General features: G+C 41.1%; 1 protein-coding gene across 2 annotated transcripts in view; it reads left to right on the top strand.

Moving 5' to 3' along the window:
- LOC308408889 (A disintegrin and metalloproteinase with thrombospondin motifs 2-like) overlaps positions 1-11,635 on the top strand; it is a 152,210-nt gene extending 140,575 nt beyond the window's left edge. For both annotated transcript variants that reach the window (XM_080901332.1, XM_080901331.1), the window contains 10 exons: positions 144-277; positions 359-482; positions 990-1,070; positions 1,165-1,328; positions 1,468-1,624; positions 1,708-1,843; positions 2,020-2,227; positions 2,335-2,464; positions 4,193-4,279; positions 7,500-11,635. In XM_080901332.1, coding sequence (XP_080757458.1) covers positions 144-277; positions 359-482; positions 990-1,070; positions 1,165-1,328; positions 1,468-1,624; positions 1,708-1,843; positions 2,020-2,227; positions 2,335-2,464; positions 4,193-4,279; positions 7,500-10,312 — 4,034 coding nt within the window. In that variant the 3' untranslated portion in view covers positions 10,313-11,635. The remainder of the gene's footprint in view (positions 1-143; positions 278-358; positions 483-989; positions 1,071-1,164; positions 1,329-1,467; positions 1,625-1,707; positions 1,844-2,019; positions 2,228-2,334; positions 2,465-4,192; positions 4,280-7,499) is intronic.
- The last annotated feature ends 9,548 nt before the right edge of the window (positions 11,636-21,183 follow it).

The raw sequence follows: 21,183 nt of genomic DNA, 5'->3' as shown, positions 1-21,183 counted from the left end.
ACAGAGAGCTTATTCAGAGCATAAAAATAATCGCATGTCGGTTGTAAACATGAAATCTTCTAGTCAGACCACAGGGGTGACTCTGTGACAATCACTTGGATAGTGGTTTTCATTCTCTATGTTCATTTTTGTCCGCTTTCCAGCTAGCAAACGCTGCTACCTGCATTGTCAGTCCAAGGAGACCAGAACCGCAGTCTTCACGGAGACAGTGGTCCTGGATGGTACGCGGTGCTCATACAAGGACCCACACAGTGTCTGCGTGGGTGCGGAGTGTAAGGTGAGGGGCATGCGCGTGGAAAGACAGCCGCACACGTGCTGAGATCAGCATGTGTCAAATTCTAAGTTTCTTTATTAACAGAAAGTGGGATGCGACGGAGTGGTCGGCTCCTCGGAGCAGGAGGACAACTGTGGAGTGTGTGGAGGTGACAACTCCAGCTGCAAAATCTTCAAAGACACCATCTCACGTAACGCCAAGAAACAAGGTAACCCACTAACACACTGAATAACCCTTAATTTGTTTCATAGAGGAGACTTGACTCAGTCCTACCAGTCTAGCAGCCAGCTGTCATTCTGGTAAGCATAGTATAAACATTTGACTGGACTCTCTGTTTTTATTTTATCTTTTGGTTAAACATCGCCCTCTAGAGCAAGGTTTTAAAATTGCCGCAAACCTCAGTAAAAATCCAAGCTCACATGTTTCCATTTGAGCATTGCCAAGAAGTTACGTCAACAATCACTTCATAACCTAATATTTATGACAGTATTATCTAACCCTTGGTGTTGGGAGAGTTACATGTTATAACAGCGAAATTCTCAGAATCAGATGTTTTCCCTGGATGAAAATAATCACGACTGAAGGGATTTTCAGTAGTGCGCAAGGGTATTTAATTGAAATTAGAAAGGGAGCTTTACTGGCTTTGGTGCAGTTCTTTGGTATGAAACAGTAAAATTGACTTTTTGGCACAAACCAGATGTCTGTTTTATTTCAGGGTTCTTTAAAGTTCTCGAAATCCCCCGAGGAACGAGGCACTTACTGATCCAAGAGCTGAAAGCCACCTCGCACACTCTAGGTATTTTAAATTCGAGCTTCTTTTTTCTTCCGTGCCAGATACTGGAATGTAGATTTGCTCGTTGCAGTGTTGTCAATTTTTCTCCCATCTGCAGTGGTGAAAAATGTGGCATCAGGACAGTTCTTCATAAACGGGGACATGGAGAAGCCAGAATCCTACTCGGTCATAGAGAAGGGGGTGGAGTGGGAATATGAGAATGACAATGACAAGGAGACCCTTCAGTCAACCGGGCCTCTCAGACATGGAGTTCTGATCATGGTGTGCAACAACATGACTTTAAAATTGAATCTATAGTTACCTAAATTTCATAATAATCTCATAATATCACATTTTGTGGTTGAAATTATGCATTATCTTGATTCCTTCATTAATTTTATGATGATCTGTCGGATTTTAGATGAAATTACACGGGGATGAGGATGTGAATTTGTCGTACAAGTACTTGATGAGAACAGACTCTGACTCTGGAATTCAGAACAACATGCTAGTGGAGGACAGCGCTTATGAATGGGCCCCAAAGAAATGGTCTTACTGCTCCAGGCCTTGTGGTGGAGGTACAGTAGAACAAAGAAAATTCTCACAGTGAAACCGTTGTTTCTTTGACTTATATGATGTCCGATTTTCCACCCTTTTTTAGGAAAGCAGTACCTGCGATACGGCTGCAGAAGAAAAGTCGACAGCAAGATGGTTCATAAAAGGTTCTGTAACAAGTCCAACATGAAACCGAGAGGTGACATGAGGGACTGCAACCAGAAGGCCTGCCCTCCTCCCATGTATGTATTCACATGAGAAGCACAACATCTGTGAAAATGTGACTTACAGTAGGAATCCACACTCGGATTAAAGCAACTTTTTCTGCATTCAGGTCGCCCTTTGTTCTCCTTTGTGGTCGATATGTTTTGATGTCCCTCGATGCTCTTTCCTCTCTTTGCTGTCATATATTCTCCAGCTGGGTGACGGGCGAGTGGCAGAACTGCAGCAAGCCATGTGGAAAGACGGGCATGCAAGTCCGATCGGTGAGCTGCGTCCAGCTTTCGGATGACAACACAACACGTGCTATCCACAACAAACACTGCAACGACAACCGACCAGAGTCGCGCAGATCCTGCAACCGATTTCCCTGCCCCACCCAGTGGAGAGTTGGACCGTGGTCACAGGTATGTGGGCTAAACTAGAGCCTTCAAGATGCTTGCACTTTATTCACATTTTGTAAGTAGTTTGTGATGATTTTTTTGCATTGTGTGTTTATTTTTTGTATCCCTAGTGCTCAGTGACATGTGGTAATGGGACCCAACAGAGACAGGCTTTGTGTCACACCAGGGACAACACCATCGGCCTGTGTCTCGACAGTAAGCCAGACACCATAAGAGTTTGTCGCCTGACACCGTGTTCCAGTAAGTGTTGTGCGAGCCCACCCTGTGAGTATTTTTTATAGGTTTAAAATGTCCAGGGTACTCACTTCATTAGGTACACCTTGCTAGAACTTGGTTTGAGCCCCTTTTTGCTTTCAGAGCTGTCTTAGTTCTTCATGGCACAGATTCAGCAAGTTGCTGGAAACATTTCTCAGGGATTTTGGGCCATAATGACATGGCAGCATCACACAGTTCCATGATGTGATCTCCTCATTCCGCCACATCCCACAGGTGCTGTATTCGATTGATATCTGGTAACTGTGGAGAACTATTGAGCACAGTGTACTCATTAATATATCCAAGAAACCAGTTTGAGATTATTTTAGCTTTGTAATATGGCACGGTATTTTGCTGGAAGCAGCCATCAGAGAATGGGTACACTGCTGTCATAAAGGGATGGTCATGGTTAGTAATAATACTCAAACTGGCTGTGGTGTCGCCACACCTGAAAAGTGATATAAGACGGATGGATCCATGCTTTCATGTTGTTTACACTAACATTTGACCCTACCATCTGAATCCTTCAACAAAAATTGAAACTCAACAAACCAGCCATGTTTGATGTTTTTTCAGTCTTCTGTTGTCCAGTTTTGGTGAGACTGTGTGACTTGTGGAAGCACCCAGTGTGGTCTTCTGCTGCTGTAGCCCTTTTGCTAGATTTAATGTGTTATGCATTGAGAGGTATTCATTGCATACCTTGGTTGTAACAAGTGTTCATTGGAGTTACTGTTACCTTGCTATCACTTTAAAGCAGTCAAAAGGCATCAACAAAGCATTTTCTCTCAGAGAACTACTGCTCACTGGTTTTGACCATGTGTACATGCATAAATGCATTGAACTGATACTTGCATTAATGAGCAGTTGAAAAGATGTACATAATGAAGTGGTGCTATAGATATATTTTGTTTCTCTCCATGTAGAACATGCAGAATTGGAAATAGATTACATTCAGTTTTTAAAAAACCAAGATGGTAACACTAAGGGTATTCCACAAATCAGTGAGGGGCTGTGTCCATCTTTTGTATAGTGCCTATGGTTACCACAACACCATGTTTCTTTTTTTAAGTTTTACATGCAGTTATTTCTGTGACAGCATTCTCCTCCTAACCAGCTACTTGCCTAAATATGTAACTAAAGATGAAGTAAAACTGCTTGACTAACCAAATCAAGATTATAAAAGTAAGAAATAAATAAATAGAAAGTGATAAATATCTAACAAAGTGGCAGCATAACAGGGGCAATAATCCACAGTGTGAGAGTCCTGTTCTTGCCTTGCTTTGAGCCACCATGCAATCTGAGTATGGAGATTCTGCTCATGTCACCAACAGGTAATTTGGTAAAGCTTGAAATTGGCCTTCAGCTGGTATTGTTGGCATGATAATACACATATAATTTCAACACATTATGTGTCGCGACCAAGTAATAAATTGTCACAAGGTCGCTGTCATTGCATGTAAATATGTCAGTTCAAACTGAACCGATTTTAGTCGTAGCTTCAGCTGAAATGTCAGAGACACATTCTGGAGGCGTAATATATTTAATAAACAGATAAAACTAAACTAGATTTAGCCCCTGGCATCAGTGTAGAAGCTAGGTGTGATGGATGCTAAAAGAATTAAAAGGATAAGGATGAAAAATTGTTACATATTGCTCATGTTCCCTTATAGTCGTTCTTAATGTTTCCATGCCTCTCTCCATGTTTCTCTGCAGAGGGCCCACCAGACCTCAACAAGAACGGCAACATTTTGATCCAGTGGCTGTCACGCCCCAACCCCAACTTCCCAAAGATCTCCTCACGTAAAACCTCCCTCTATAGTTCCCAGCCTGGCCTCCACAGCAGCAGCTGCAGCTGCATGTCTGTCCTCTGCTGGGCCCTGCCCATTTCTGTCCTCCTGTCCCTGCAGGGCCGGCCCCGGCTGGCCCCCTGACCCGCCCCCTGCCCCAAGCCTTGTGCCTGTGCCACGCCCGTGAGCGAGCGGCAAAAGCTTTCGCTTCTCTTTTGGGTGGGGGGGATGTTGTCTCTCTCTCTCTGTGTCTGAGACGGCTCTGACTGGGGGAGGTCTCTGGCTCCTGCGTGTGCTAGTTGGTTCTCTCTTGCTCTCTCTCTCTCTCTAACTCTCTCTCTCTCTGTCTCCTTTGTGGAGCATTGTGTTGTAACCGCTGGCCAGTCGAAAACTCAAAAGATGAACAAAAAATTTGATGTGAAAAGGATTTCGTAGTGGCAAGGCGAACAAGTTTTCATTGGCATCTCCTGAGATGTGTCGAAGAGCCGTTCACGTGCGAGGGGACCCCCCCCCCTCTGCATTCGGCGGCCGTGATTTGCGCGAGCTAGCTGCGTGCTATCATGCAGCTGCGCTTTTTTCTTTTTGTAGCGCATTGTCAATGTGGGGGAGAAACAGGTGTCAAAATAAACAGAAAAGGTATAAATATCTATATAGAAAAAATATATATATATACATATATATATAATATGAAAGCTTTACTGTGAATGTGATCTGAGGACATCTTTGCTAAAGTGCTCATCTGACATATTGGTTCCATTTGGGGATGAGAGTGGTGTCTCATCCCACGTTCCATTCTCAGATTGACAGGAACTCAGCACAGAAGCAGGAAGTGAAGTCAGTAAACCTTTTGATTTTTGTGGGAGGGTCTTCTGAGGTGACGACACAAAAAAAAAGAAAAAGAAAAGAAAAGAAAAAAGAAGAAAGAAAAAAAAAACAGGGTAGTTTGACCAATTGAGGTTGCTTCCCATTTCACCTCATCATCAGCCATCCTCTCTTTGACTGTTATACAAAAGTTCAATAAATGCAGCTTATTTGTGCTTGCAGACTTTAAACAAATACATCTATAAATATATTTGTATTTATATATAACTATAAATATAAATCTATATGAGTAACAATAATATTAATAATGTTTTACCATGAATAAGCTGTAGCTTATTTGCCTAAAATCTTTGGACTGCTATTGATCGCTTAGATCCTTGACTGTTATGTGTATTTTTTTATTGATTTTACATGAATACAGATGAATATTTAATAAAGGTAAAGTGTTTTGGGGGAAAGGGTTAGACCTATATTATGCAGGACTTGGTCAGTTATTTGCCTCTCCATTTTCTCAGATGGATCAGTGGTTTACTGTTGCTTCTCGTTTTCTTTACGGCCAGGATCACGTTTTGTCATGCACATTTGCCTCCATCACCTGTGTGTTTGTATCAATCCGTGCGTGAGTGCACTGGTGTGTGTGTGGGTGCGCGTCTTTGTGCATGTGTGTTTGGGAGGATGTATGCGTTAGATGAATGAGCGTCCTTAATCGTTGCGTGTGTGTGTGTGTGTGTGTGTGTGTGTGTGTGTGTGTGTGTGTGTGTGTGTGTGTGTGTGTGTGTGTGTGTGTGTGTGAGTGTGAGAGAGAGAGGGTGCTTCATCATTTGGGCTTTTACACATTGCGATCAGATACAGAAATACCTCATAAACTTTGATTTTAGAGCGTCCGATGATCTCATTTTATTTTGGTGAACATTGAAAACATGAACAATGCCTTATCTTGGATTGAATGTAATGGCATTTATCTGTGAAAGAGATGGCTTTACTCATTCAAAGTTTCACTCGGAATAGAGGCAGCTTCAAACCAACGTAACAAACTCACACCCGCCAACCATCAAACCTACCAAGATGATGTTGGACCAATGTCCGACTACTGGGAAGGGTTTCCAAGGGCCTAGGGTATTGACACATGTGGCATCTAGAAAAAAGAAAAAGAAAAAAGAAAGAAAAAAACACTTCAGACTTGTCATTGTATTGTGAACACATATTTCTGTTGTGACTATGTAGCGAGCTATCCAAGGTTTCCTTCTGCTGGAGTTGGACTGTATGAGACCAAGCCAGACCTAGCAGTGCGATACTGTATATAACATTGGTGTTGACTGTATTTAATAATGTTCATGACTGTTATCTTCTTCTATAATATTCTATACTATGGGTAACTGTTTCGTGGCTTCACTGGCCTGCTGCGTGGGGCTGGCTAACGTTTGGCTAACGTTGAAGAAACATTCAGATGGACTACGTGCACTGCGTCTATATGCACTTTGATTTATCAGGGAAATTTTATTAATGTTTTGTAAATGTTTCATATGACACTTAATGTGCCATTCCAGTTTTTACATCAACATGAAAATTATGTGTTTTATTTAAGCAGCAAATATCATTTATGTATTTCATCTTTGTTTGTTTTCTTTTGTTTTCTTTTTCTTCTTCAATCGATAAACAGATTGACTGGTTGATTTCCAAGTAATCAAGTGTTTTACCAAAGTGACTGTGAACTTGTAACTTTCGATACAGTTGAATTATTTTTCTTAAGAAAAAAAATATATCTATATATTGAGAGGGGAGGGCGGGGCGTACATCTCATTGTTTCAGTTCCTGTCATTCTCAAAAGCAAAGTTGTATCAATAAAAATCGTTTTAAAAAGTGTGATCTTTCTCCTAATGGGAATGTTCACTGGTTAGATTTTTTTTGTCAGATTGGTATATACTGCAATAAGAAAGTAGTTATTTTTGACTGGCATGGTACAAAAAGGGTACAAGTCAAGTGGTAGACTTAATATTGAACTGAAAATGTTGCACGTCTGAAAAAAATGAAGAAACACATGAGCAGAAGCAGAATTAGATGAAAAATCCTGATCTCTTATAGGTGCAACACAAGACTGGCGACCCTTATTTTCCCATTTCAGTTGCTCTGGATGAATCTCATCAATGCTCTTGATGTGTGGATTTTTCTCCTTTTTTCTCCTTCCTGCATCCTCTGCTAGTGGTCTGGCTTTACTACTGTACTTCTAACAGCGTGAAACCAACATGTACTTTCACTCACATGTGCATGGATTTATGTCTGCGTAACTTGAGAGTAATGCCAATTTGTAACAATATAGTTTTGTTCACGTTCTTTAGCATAGAGCAATCTCACACACACATATTATCGTAGCTTCTACCTCTCTGTTCAGCTTTCTGTTTTTTTGTTTACAGGCCGTTGTCATGGAGACCGGTCTGTCTTCTGTCGCATGGAGGTGCTGAAACGCTACTGCTCTCTACCGGACTACCAGCGCATATGCTGCAAATCCTGCAGCAATGTCCCTAACATAGTGCCTGTCCCCAGCTCCACCCCCAGAGCCACATCCATCACAGTTACATCTCCTCCAACCACAAGCATCCCAAGCTCTGTCTTCACCACCTTACAACCCTCCAAAGCTGTCATCACATCAGTTTCTACCATTAGTTCACCGTCTACTGCTCATCCTCCTACATCTTCCCCTACAGCTCCTCATGCCACCCCACTGAGTACCGCACAAATGATTACCATTCATTCACCGGCTACCACCAGGGCCCCTGTTTACCCTACAACTTCTTCCATAGCAATCACCAGGGAGTCCACAACCATTCGCAGTGTTACTACATATCCTCTACCTTTGCCTCCTCCAGACATAAACAACAGCACTGAAAATCTGGTGCACACATCTACAAATACACCAGTAACATTTGGTTTGAAAACGGACACAACAACAACCACTCTGCCAATGACCCAGCCAGCAGAAAACAGTAAAAAGACAGACATCCTACAGAACTCCAAGCCTAAGAAGACTATTCCGCCAAAGAAAACCTTGAAAAAGATGAGTCCAACAAAGCAGAATCCAAAAAAGAATACGACCCCGAAAAGCATTCCAGGAAAACCCTCTATACCAAAGCTCAATCCCAAGAAGAAGTCATACAGTACTCCAAAAAAGGTTACCTCAGGAAACACTTCTCCGAAAAAGACTACTCCATCGAGCACTACTCCAAAAAAGACTACTCCATCGAGCACTACTCCGAAAAAGACTACTCCATCAAAGAATGTTCCCAAAAAGACTACTCCAGTAAAAACTACTCTTAAAAAGAATACTCCATTGACCACTTCTCCAAAAAAGACTACTCCATCAAAATCTTCTCCCAAAAAGATTATCCCATCAAACAATGCTCCCAAAAAGACTACTCCATCAAACGCTACCCTCAAAAAGATTATTCCTGCTATCACGTCTCCAAAAAAGACTACTCCACCAAACACTACTCCAGTGAAAAAGACTACTTCATCAAGCACTGCTCCCAAAAAGGCAACTTCAGCAAATAAACCCCCCAAAAAGACTCCAGGGGAAAAAATTAAACCTTCCCCTAAAAAAGATGCTCCACCAAATTCCAATACTCAAAAGAAAACTGAACCAAAGATAAAAGTTACAAAGCACAAGCCACCAAAGAACCCAAAACCAGCACCCAAAAGTGGCTTAAACTCACAGGCAAAAGTTAATCAGAATATATTTAAGGTGGTAAAGACTTTTCCAAAAAAGAAAAAACATCATTACACAACTACTCCTCCTTCAACCAAGCAACCACCAACAGAGGACTTTTTTTCTACTATTTCTTCCAGCATTACCTGTACAACGATAAGCTTCCTTTTCCCTGAGTCAAAAATCAATGTGCCATACAACATTAATAACGTAGAAGTTACAAATGAAACTCCATGTTGGTACCATGACAGCACAAATACTGGACCAACAACACTCAGTACTTTCGATGATCTCGTAATACCCACTGAAAATAGTTTGGTCGAGGATGTCACAATGCCCAGGGAAGCCGTGCCTTACATAGATGTCCCAGTGACTAAAAGCGTTGACGTTTCAGTTACCAGTAGCAACAATCGCGATGGTGGTGACATCACAGTGTCTTACACTAAAAGCGGCACAAACGTATTAACAAAGCCCAAGGTTAACAAGAGTAGATTTAAGGTGGTAAAGACTTATCCAAAAAAGAAAACACATTATTACATAACTACTTTCCCTCCCTATTCAAGTGGGCAGCACCCAATAGAGGATCTTTCTTCTACTATTTCTTCAAGCATTACTGGTACAGCAATGATCTCCCTTTTCCCTAAATCAAGAATCAATGCCCCATATGTCAGTAATAGCATGGAAGCTACAGATCAAACTCAATCGTGGTATGATGACAGTGCAAATGCTGGAACAACAACACTAAGTACTTTTGATGATCTCGTAATACCAACTGAAAACAGTTTTGTCGAGGATATCACAACGCCCAATGAAGCCATGCCTTACATCACTGTGCCAGTGACTAAAAGCGTCGATGTTTCAGTCCCCAGTGATAACAATCCCAGTAGTGATGCCATTACAGTGTCCTATAGCAAAAGTGGCGTAAACTTAAAAGCCAAAGTTGATAAGAGTAGATTTAAGGTGGTAAAGACTTATCCAAAGAAGAAAACACGTTATTACACAACTACTCTCCCTCCCTCTTCAGAAGACAATGGTAGCAATCCCAGTGGTGATGACATCACCGTGTCCTACAGAAATGTGGGCGTGGTCAGTAACACCATGGTGATAGAGGACAGCCTCACCATGGCATTCCCAATCATAAATGGAGATGACATGACAGAGCTAAGCTCTTCATCCTGGCTGGATCAGGCGGAGTACATCCCTGCGAATATACCTGTTGACACAACATCTTCAAACACAGGTACTGCCTCACCTCCCACCACAAATGCAAACCCAACAACCCTCACCACCACCATCTCCACTCTAAGACCTCCACGAAGTGCTGAGAAAAACAGTGAAGACAACTCGATCGATGTTTTTTACAGCAGGGTCATCAACTCGGAGAGCGACATCTCTCAGAACAACTTGATCCCAAAGCATCGGATCAACCTTAGAGAAAGAACCAGGAACAAACGCATTCAGGAGCTCCTAGAGGAGAAGCGAAACTTTCTCTTGAGGATGAAGAGAGGCCACGCAGTACAATAAACCAAGCCTTATCATTTCTCTTATAGAGATGAACACTTTGTCTGAAAACACCGCTTATCTGCCGCAATGCTTTCTAATGGGTAGTTCCACCAAAAAAAGAAAGAAAAAAAAAAGCTGTCATATCAGTCAAATGTTTGCACAGTTGCTTTGAGTAAAGCCCTTTAGGGTACCGATTGCTGCAAATCACCTTGCCTGTGCACACACAATAAAGAGAAGCAGAAGGAATTAAAAAAAATGTACATCCAGGATTACAGCACTTTACAAAGCTCGGCTTTTATTTCCCTAAACCACCCTTTGTTTTGCTTAAGAATTCAGTGATAATGTAGATTTTAAAAAATGACAGTGGTACTGACACTCGCACGGCAACAAAATCTACCACCTAGAATCCAAATTTTCATCCCATTTCAGATTACAGCCCAGGACTGCAGTTTGCACAGTACAAATATGAATACATTTCAGTTGAGTGGCCAATACGCAAAGCAGACATTTAGCTTCTATTTCACTTAACTGCAAACTAAATTGCAAAAGTTTACACTGGTTGGATTCTGTTGTCATTTCCAGAGCAGTTACTTATCTCTCAGGAAGTAAAGCTACAGTATGACAGTTTGATGAGGGACATTGCCAAATACTTGGTGCTTAAATAGTAAATTATAATATGTCATTAAGGTAAGCAGTACAAAAAAATAACCAGAGAAAAAGAAAAAATACACATTTTTATTAAAACATTTTTACATTCAAGGGTGCTTTGTTTGTCACGGCTGCTAAAAGCGATGTCCCTCATGCATTTATTTCTATAGGAAAACTACAAAAATTTAAAAGGAAAGTATGCAAGGCTTTTTATGGTATCTCTATCCAAAGAAAAACTTTGAAGGCCAGTTTGTTATCTTTATTTTTTTTGTATAAAAGGTTTTGTTTGTGCATTTAATGTGCGGCAACTGCATCTACAAGTCTTCTTGTACAATACATGTATATATGAAACAGAAGTTAATGTTTACTATTTATTAAAGACTAAGTGCCTGTGGTATTTTGCAATCACAAGCGTGATTTTTGTTATTGTGGCACATGACAATACGGACACACAAACCAGCCATGGACTCAGCTATTTGTGAGTAGCCATCAGAATTATTACAAGCTGTCCTTTAATCTATTAATATTCCTTTTTAAAATTGCAATACCTGGCACCAGGTACACATACAAAACATAGAAGCTAATTCCTCTCAACATTGCACTAACATTTCTCTTGCTTTTCTTTATGACAACAAAATCTGATAATGTTAGGGCCATGATTTTTGATGTAATGTTATTCCATCCCAAAGGTCTGATTCTGTTCATCTGGACATAGCGTTTTCAGTGGGAGAAACATTTCGTCACTCATCTGAGTGACTTCTTCAGTCTCAGCTGACTGCAGGTTTCCCCAATCTTATAAACAGTACATTTGCACAATAACTGAAACTAGCACAGCTGAATGAGCAATGGGCTGTGAGGTCAGTTCCTTGATCATTAATATGCAAATTGTCATGACTGTTGATTAATGGCCATGAGTACCATTCACAGAGAGCTGGGGAATGACTGCAATCACAGCACTGTTAGATGGCAAAAGATGTACCCTTAGGCCCCCTCCTCGATTCAGAGATAGTCTGTCCCTTTTCACGTAAATGGCCTCCTCGACTCCGCCCTCAAAGCAGCGTTCCTCCCTGTCTAGAATGTGTACATCCTCATCATTGAAAGGGTGTCCACTGGCCTGTAGGTGTATTGATCATTGATCAGTGGTCTTTGATCAGTGATAGTAGCAATTTCATATTAAATATCAAAGAACTGACATCACAGCCCATTGTTCATTCAGTGGGTTGGCTTCAGTTATTATGAAAATGTACTGTTTATAAGGTTAAGGTCAGGTGAGACTGAAGTAGTCATTGGATGAGTTACGAAACGTTTCTCCCATTGAAAACGCTACGTCCAGATGAACAGAATCAACCTTTTGGTATTTCTTACCTGTATAATTGAGCATGCATCAAGACAAATGTTATTACATGTTATTACAATCAGGGTGTTACCTGTGTAAGTAAAGCTACAGTATGACAGTTTGATGAGGGACATTGGTGAATACTTGGTGCTTAGACAAAGTTTAGATGGACAAAATCTAAGTAATCATGGTAAAAGTGTTGGTGTAGCATGACCAGGAAATAAACTGACCTGAACTTTACAAGATATTTGACTTTGGCAACCTCTGGCAACCTTGTATACAACATTTAGCCCAGGACATGAATTACCTTTCCTTTTTCTTTTTCCTTTTTTGTAATTAAGATTCATGACTCTCTTATGTCATATGGGTTTTACTTTGATCACTATAAATTTCATATGGTCTATACTGTACTGGGTGCACAGGCCAAGCTAATAAAACAGCTGCTATGCATGACATTTTGTAACAGAGATAAGCAATTAAAGTGAACTTTTTAGGCTTCGCATTTATTTATTCACATTTTTACTTATTTGCTCTGTCTTATTGACAGTAAAAATTGTTTTTAAATAAATAGCTTATATGAGGAAGTATTACTCTAGCGATATTTGCAAATGTATCTGAAGAGCTGTGAAACTGTGTCTCAACCACCGTGTCCTTAATAATCTTTGTGAAATAATTTGGAAATTTTCAGAATATGTCGGTGCAGAAATGTACGTCCATGAAAAAAATCTAATGTGTGAACAAATTTGAAAATATACACTGACAAAATGCATTTGTTGAGCTGCAAATGTTTACGCATATTTGTGACCCCACCCCACTTAGTGTGCACTGTGCCTCAGTACTTTATATTTATTCATTCTACGCACCGAAAAATCTCTACATACTTGGAAATACGGATTGGGAGATTTTTCTTTTTCTACACACGTCAAAATATGATTACGCAACAAGATTCCGAGAAAACATTTTGCAACACATTTAGAAATCTCAGTGTGCATCCAGAGTTTCTAATCACATTACAGACACCTGGACTGAGACACACTTACACAATTCTCGGGGGAAACATTTGCAAATTCTGCAACCATAATACCATCGAGCACATACTCAGATTTAGAAAACAAAGTTCAAACTTCACTACAAACGTTCATTTACATGCTCCCTCTGTTCTGTTTCTGAGTTTTTCAAACCTGGCTTGTACAGTCTATCATAAAGTGCCCACGCGACTCTTGCTACAGTCATTTCCATTGTTCCATTGTATCTGTCATCAGAATATTAAATTTACTCATAAATGCTTCACATGAGCATGTGCATCAAATTAAGGCTGCGTGGTCAGCAACGCTGGCTGTCAGATTTCATTTTGTGCCACTTGGAGAGAAACAAAAAGCACAGTGTGTGCTTGCAATGCTGTTAAGTGTAATATTTGTATCCTCGTAGGCTCAGTTGTTGCCCTCCTCAGGTCTGAAAAGAAGAGAAATATTAATTTACAGTGGAATGTCAATATTTGCCACATTCAATGGCATAATGAAATTTATTCATTTGCTCACACCAGTAAATTTTTGGATCAAAATGATTCACAAATGAAAGTCTATGTTGAAAGGCGTTCCTGAACTCAATAGTCAATCAATAGTCCTCCAGAAATCAAAACCACTTCAATAGAGTAAAACATATGGGATCTATTCCAAGTATATGACATTTAAAAGTCAGCATTTTTCTCCTAGCATGGTGTAACATGTTCACGCAGCCTATTAATTGTGAACCAAACATATGACTTTTTTTTGTTGTTGCTTTTACATCAATTTGACAAGTTTGGTCTTATAACTTATAGCCTGCCATTTCTTCAGAAAGTAATCCTGGATAGCCCCTGTAAGACCAAAATGGTTCTTAAGTTCAATGTTTTCTGTAAGACTTGGAAATTTATTGAACAAAAGAACGTTAAGACTGTCTAACTGACCCGGTTTGACCCATGTTGGTACGATCGATAAAGAAGGTCGTTTAATCTTTCATTCAGGAGGAATCAAATCAGCTGTGGTCCACACGCACACAAACCACATGTGCAAACAGAATCTTTCCCAGAAACTAGCAGCTTTACAGGTGCAGAAGAGGAGTTCATAATGAGACGGGGAAAAGCAGATGGGCGAGTTCCGGGAACACTTCAGTTAACCAGATAAAGAACAAACTAAGTGAGCAAGATGAAGCCCAGAATTACATGTTTATGAAGAGAAACAACATAAACATGTGTAAACCGCCTGGGATTTTTAAGAAGACACCTTGAGGGTATCTGTAGGCAGCATTTCCTGTTTGGAAAAGCAACAGCCTTTATTTCCAAACAGGTTTCCTGAAGGATGTGTTTGGGTTTTTTGAGTTTGAGCAAATGTTTAAGCAGGATCTGAACCAGCACTAGTAAAAATATGACTGACCTTAGCTTGACAAGGCCTCTGTAAAACAGCAGAGCGCTTTAGATTTTGTGATAAAGAAAAAGAACTAAAGGCAAAGCAAGTCTTGCTTCAAGCAAAAAAGCCTCTCGAGGTCCAAATCTATATTATTTGGCGACATGAACAAATATGTCTCATGGTGTACTGAGCCTGGTTATTGTTTGTTTGTTATATTTTATGTGGATTCTTTTTTAAAACTGACTCATGGCTTTGGGACTAGCTAGTAAATGACAGCAATCCTGGTTCATTACAGTGCTGTACTCAGTAATGTACTCCACAGATCACAAGTGGTGAATAAAAAATGCAAATCACAGAAAACACCACACAAGAAAATTTAATTAAGTAAGACTTCAGTTAATTGTGAACCATGAATTTGATTAGATTACAGTCATCCACATAAATATGCATTTTCAAACCGGACAGCTTGTATGCTTGTTATTTTGTCCACTCCCTATAATTTGATTTCTTTTTCTCAATAATTTGCAAACAACGTTTTCTTGGAAATAATCATCTTTCTGTGGAAAATTGCACTCTCTGCCCTTCAGAGGACAACTGCTGTATCCAACCATTTCCAAGAATCCCTCAGGCAGCACATTCAAGCTCCCTTCAGCCGCAAAACACAGCCATCCTCCTGTGACTGTCTAATTCTTAGTGAATACACAAGTGGTTGTAAATATGGGGCTAATGATGGTGAGAAGATATGCATAAAACAAGACTGAATAGATGTGTTTTACATCAGCTTTAAAAGTCCAGACTTGCAGCTTTGTGACAGTGCTGACATTATCTGTAACCAGTCACACAGTGTTGTAAGCTGCATATAAACTGTTAGATGAATGAACAATTCACTTTTTTGAATGAATAAGTATTAAACTTTAATACTGTGGTAGATACGGATCTGCTTTTTTTCAAATGACATTTATTAAAAAGCACAAAGCTGTATTGTAAAAAGATTTTAGAGTAAGTAAAAAGCCCATGGGTTTTAGCAATCATAACCACAACCTTTAACAAATGTTGGTTAAAAAACACAAAAAGTAATTCAAAATTTTTGTAAAGCTTGGAGAAAGAAATGGGCGGTTGATTTTACATTTTGGATTTTTGGACTAACTAACAAGGTAGCTGTCTTCAGTTTGAATTTTGTTATCCAAAAATATCATGATGTAGCTGCTAATTGGAAGTTGTTCTGAATGTTGAATAGGACTGGTCCCTATATTGCGCTCTTCTGCTCAAACTGAGCACTCCAAGCGCTTTATACAACTTGCCTCATTCATCCAAGTACTTTTTTCTATGCTCGTTCTATGTAAGTGCTTACTATCTAACATTCACACTCCAATAGAGGCATCAGAGAGCAACTGAGGGTTAGCATCTTGCCCAAAGATATTTGGCATTGAGGTTTGGGTTGAACCACCAACCTCTGGATTAATAGGTGACCTGCTCGACCTCCTGAGCTACAGCGACCCCAGTTCTACACTACACAAATCATATCATATTATGCTCATGTACAGTTGAAAGCTATCAGAAAGTGGGAGCTTGAGAATAATAGCCTCTGGTATGCTCTTGATAAGTCAGCTATTTCCCTGTAAACACACATAGAGCTACAGATATCATCACAGCTGTTGCTTAAAATAATCTTTTGTTTGTTGTTTCTTTCAGAAATTTGCTTGCTGCTGTTTTTGTAAGAACTAGCTCGGTCATTTATGTGCCTAGTGTTTGTCATTAGCAAAATAAGCATCAACTTGTGCAGTCAGTGTGGTGCCTGTTTGTATTAAACAGTCTGAGTGATGTAACTGAGGCAAGCCAGGCCCCATTGTGTGCATGTGTGTGTGAAGCAAATTTAGTTTCTTGTGACTAGTTCATTAGAGGTCTATAAAAAGACAGAAATCTTTCTATAGGCTGATATAGGCAGATGTGTGACTCATTTTATACACGCTGCCTCCAGCACACGCCCTCACACACACGTGCAGTCATCAATACTGTAAGGGGGGAAGTGTTTCCCCCAAACACAAGGGTATATTGTTGTTTAAATACATGTTGGTTTGTCAAGTGTGAGTGAGAGAGAGATAATTGAAGGTCCTCGTCAGGCGATGAGAAGTGGGCTACTGGAAGAAGAAGGCACAAGGTGGCAAGAGATGAGAACAGGGCTGTTGGAATGCTACTACAAAAGTAACCCCAACGGAAGAGGTTACATGAAGAGGAGGTGTGACCTATGGAATTTTCAATACCCGACATCCAGACTGACGACGAAACAACTACTAACTTAGTGTTCCAACATTCGGAAGAAAGAACTGCTATCACAACTGGAGATTGATGAGATACAACACAAATGCTACGGCAAGGGAAAGCCAGAACGTCAGGTCGCGGGGGAGATACAAAAGAAGGAGCACTGAGTGCAAGACGAGCTGACCTGAAATGCAGGATCATGACGAAGGTGGAAACTTGGACCCTCTGTATCCACTTACCAAGACAAAGTGAAGTACCTTCCGAAGGTCTACTAGAAGATGTGAATGCGGCATTATGGACAATCCATAATGCGACCATCACCAAAACCAACTAGCTGATCTACACCATGGCAGCAGTGATCACAGAGATGCTTGGCAAAAAGATAAACAGCCAGAAGAAGCAGTGGCCTCCATGGAGAAGGATAGTAGAGGCCAAGATCAAGGTGGCAGAGAGGGACAACTATCAGAGTTGCAGAAACATGCAATGAAGAAAGTGACGCCTAAGAAGTACAAGCTGCTTATACCTGAGGCATTGGAAACTGCCACACTAACGTTTACAGCCTTAGCCAGTCGATTGAAGAGATATACCAGAAAGACAGATATCATAGCAGATAAGATGAAGAGGCACATGATTTAATACACGAGCAAAGAATTTGTAGGAATACCAGAGGGGTGAAACACCAGCTCCTGGTAGATAGATCCATCCCTGGAGACTACAAAACCAGACTCACCAACCTGTGCACCACCTGGGTCCTGAGGAGTAAACTGAATGGGAAGAACAAAATCCTGCTCATCAACTCCCATGCCCTGTCAGGGATCAGACACCCTGCTGGGATAATAAGCTGGCCAAAGGAGGAGAAGCTAAAGATATCAAGATAAGGAAGCTTCTGACCATGCATAGAAGGGTTCACCCCAAATCCAGCACCCTGAGACTGTACGGTAAGGAGGAAAGCCGAGGACTGGTGTGTCAGAACCACAGTCCAGGATGAGACAATAAATATCTTGAAGTACATCAGGAAGATGGCCACAACTGACCGACAAAAACTGAATCCTCTTTACAAGCAAGAAGTTTGCCCAGCAGAATATTATCGTTTAAGATGAACGACCCAAATAAACTATAAAAGAGGCTTCTAGATTAAAAGGAAATCAATTCAATTTTAGCAGCAATGAAAGTCTGATTAGGAGAAATGAAAAGTATTGTGTGCATCCCACCACCTGCGACCCAGTTTTGAAGTCTTTACCCAAGTGACAAATAGCAGCCCCGTTTACCACGAACTGCAGAGGAGACACTGTTTTTGTTTACGTAACTCTCTTTATGTCTGCTCCAAATCCTCGAAATGCTCTTTTTTTCAAATAGTCCAGTTTAAGACAAGCTAAAGTGTTTTTGGACGAGTGTCTAAATGTGTTTTTAACCAGAAATTCAGACTGTTTCCTGGTGGGCTCTGAGTCTTTGTTTCTGTAAACTGCAGTCTGCTAGTGCATGCCCCTGAGTATTAATGAAACATAATAAAACATAATAACACAATAAAACACGGTCTATGAAAACTCAATCAGGTGTAAAAAGCATTTCAATTTTTAAAGGTCTAAAGAGTCAGAAATGTATCTGCAGAGGGGAACTGTTGACTCATGTGAATCATGAGACGGGTTTCCATAAGTCAGTGCTCCCATGATCACTGCAATGTGTTGTTTGCATTATGTGCACACACACGCACACGCATAAACACACACACATGCATACACAGAGCAAACGTACCCATCTGATCAGATTATCTGCATGATGTATGTCACAAACTTTACACAACATGTTTACAGCTCTGCAGTCCTTTTTCCATTTTTGTTTTTAGAAGGAATCATTCATTTTGGCACATTTTACCAAAATTACAGTGGCTGACTGTGTTCATTTACAATGAGACATTTTTAGAAATGGCGTCTTATAAGATGAAAAAAAATGTGGAAAAAATAAACCTGTCTCCACTTTGTTTGTTTGTTTTGTTGTTTTCTTCTCTTCCTCTCTCCCTCTCTCTCTCTCTCTCTCTCTCATCACCCCTCCTTTATCTGTGTCTGAGTCTCCTTCCTCTTCCCTATTTCTTCTGCATCTGTTTTTCTCGCTCCATCAAAACAGTCAGCCAGAGACAGTGCTGGGGCTGAGGAAATGGATGGTGTGTCTATTTTTAGAAGCAGGGAAGGAGGGCAAACCAAAAGTAAGCGAGAGAGAGAGGGAGCGAGAGAGGGAGGAGGAGGAGGAGGTGGAGGAGAGGGAGGGGGGATGTGAGGAGAAGATAAACCTGCATTCTGCCTCTGCCTCTGGTCAGAGACAGTTGAAGCTTCACAGCACAATTAACAAGCAGCAGCAGATGAAAACAGAGGATCGTAAATAAAATTGAGGAGACAAAAAAAAGAGAGGACGAGAGCGACGGATGCAGGCTGCTATTTAAAGCTGCACCAGGAGAAGAGACAAGAAAAGATTCGGTGGACTCAACAAAGATCATCCGTAAAGGTGAGTGTGAAGGCAAATTGAGCAGAAAACCTTTACATTATTCCTGAGAATGCATGACGAACACACACACAGAGTGCCTGTTTTGTGCTTCAGCCTCGAGCTGCCGCCGTGGAACCATTTTTAGCTGTTGTATACAGAAGGTGTGGTCTATATTTAGCAGTGGTTACACCTTGGAAGAAACTGGGAGAGGCTGGCATTTTGGTTTGGCTTGCGCTATTTTTGTCATGAGGTCAATACAAGCATATATTGTTGGCTACGCTCTGGGTTATAACAACTCGGCGCTCCACACTCTGAAACAGTTTGAGGCTTTACGTGTCTGAGATCCCACAAAACAGTCATCTGTGTGTGCAGCCTCTCACTGGGATTGTTTGTATATTGAACGGTCAACACACACAACTCCAGAGTAAGCAGCGCACGGTGCCTGAAATGAAGGGAAGGGAGAGGAGAGGCTTCTATGTTTACTTGGTTTTATCGATACAGCCAGCAGTTGTAGTCGGTTGTGTTTTGGGAGCTTCGGGCAATGTGAGCAATGTCCAGATGCACATTATGTCATTAGAAAAACACATTAGACTGATGAGGTGATTAAACAAGAGGCTTTTCAAAAGAAACTGAGGAAAAATTTTTGCAAATACAATGCAACACAACAGTGTGTACGAATGAGAAATTATCTCCAGAAGTTATAAGTCAGTTCGTGAGATAATAGTGCACAGATTAATCTTTTTATTTGTATCGTGTGGAGACACATATTGCAAGTTTCGACATAAATGACACACACAAACAGGGCTCTCACTTTGTAAACTAGGAAGTAAGATTGCATACGCTGCATCTGACCCTATCAGGAATGTGTCACATCTATCAAAATATCCAGTTTTCCAAATGGTGATTATATTTTCCTAAAGGATTCTGCTTTTTTGAGACTTGGATGCAGTATTTCACATTACACAGTTTTTTTCCCCATCTAAATGAGACCTCTCCCGTCTTGTCTTTCTCTCAGCTATGCGGCCGCGGTCCAGACTGCTCTCCAAGAGGAGACTGACGCTGCCCACAATCAGAGAGGGCAGCGAGGAGACGGTTAGAGATTTGAACGAAGCCAACACGCTCCATAATTCTGGTCACTGCCAGGCTTTGTCATCGGAGGACTACCTCCTCTCCATCTGCCACCTGGCCCACCCCACTTTTCCCAGCCGGGATGTTTCCCCGGACACTTTCCACACACAGCAGCAGGACACTGCGCAGCAGAAGCTGAGGCCATCGTGGATTGAATACAACTCGAAAGAGGAGGCACGTGCTGCTGATGCGCAGCAGGCAGAGGGGAAAGAACTAAACAGACAGCTGAAGTTTGGCAACTCTGACCCTCTTGAGTATATTTATGGACACCAGAACAGCTTCTCTACCCTCTCAGGAGGTAGGAGGAGAGCATTTGTCGAGGGGAGGTTTATGAGGCAGCACGGCAGCGTATGGGAGAGCAGAGTGTGCGTGCGAGCCCACAGCATTGCCCTTGGTTCAAATCCAGATTTCCCACAACAACATGAGAGCAGTTGCTCTGAATTAAACAGCAAAACTGACACTTCAGTTCCAAACATCTCCCCAAAACACACCTTGGCCAGGTCAGAGGCCAGCATAGCTTGCAGAAAGGCAGAGGGAGAGAGGCTGAATCCAGCCATCAAACAGTCCCTCATCTCTCAGTGGATCTCTGACTGCAGGCTGGCATGGAGGGAGGCACGCACTCGAGCCTGTATGCTTCCTGCCATTGCTGAGGTGTAGCATGT

The sequence above is a fragment of the Rhamphochromis sp. 'chilingali' genome (genome assembly GCF_963969265.1).
Source record: "Rhamphochromis sp. 'chilingali' genome assembly, chromosome: 13".
Classification (NCBI taxonomy): Eukaryota; Metazoa; Chordata; class Actinopteri; order Cichliformes; family Cichlidae; genus Rhamphochromis; species Rhamphochromis sp. 'chilingali'.
This window is presented reverse-complemented; position numbering and strand designations above follow the sequence as displayed.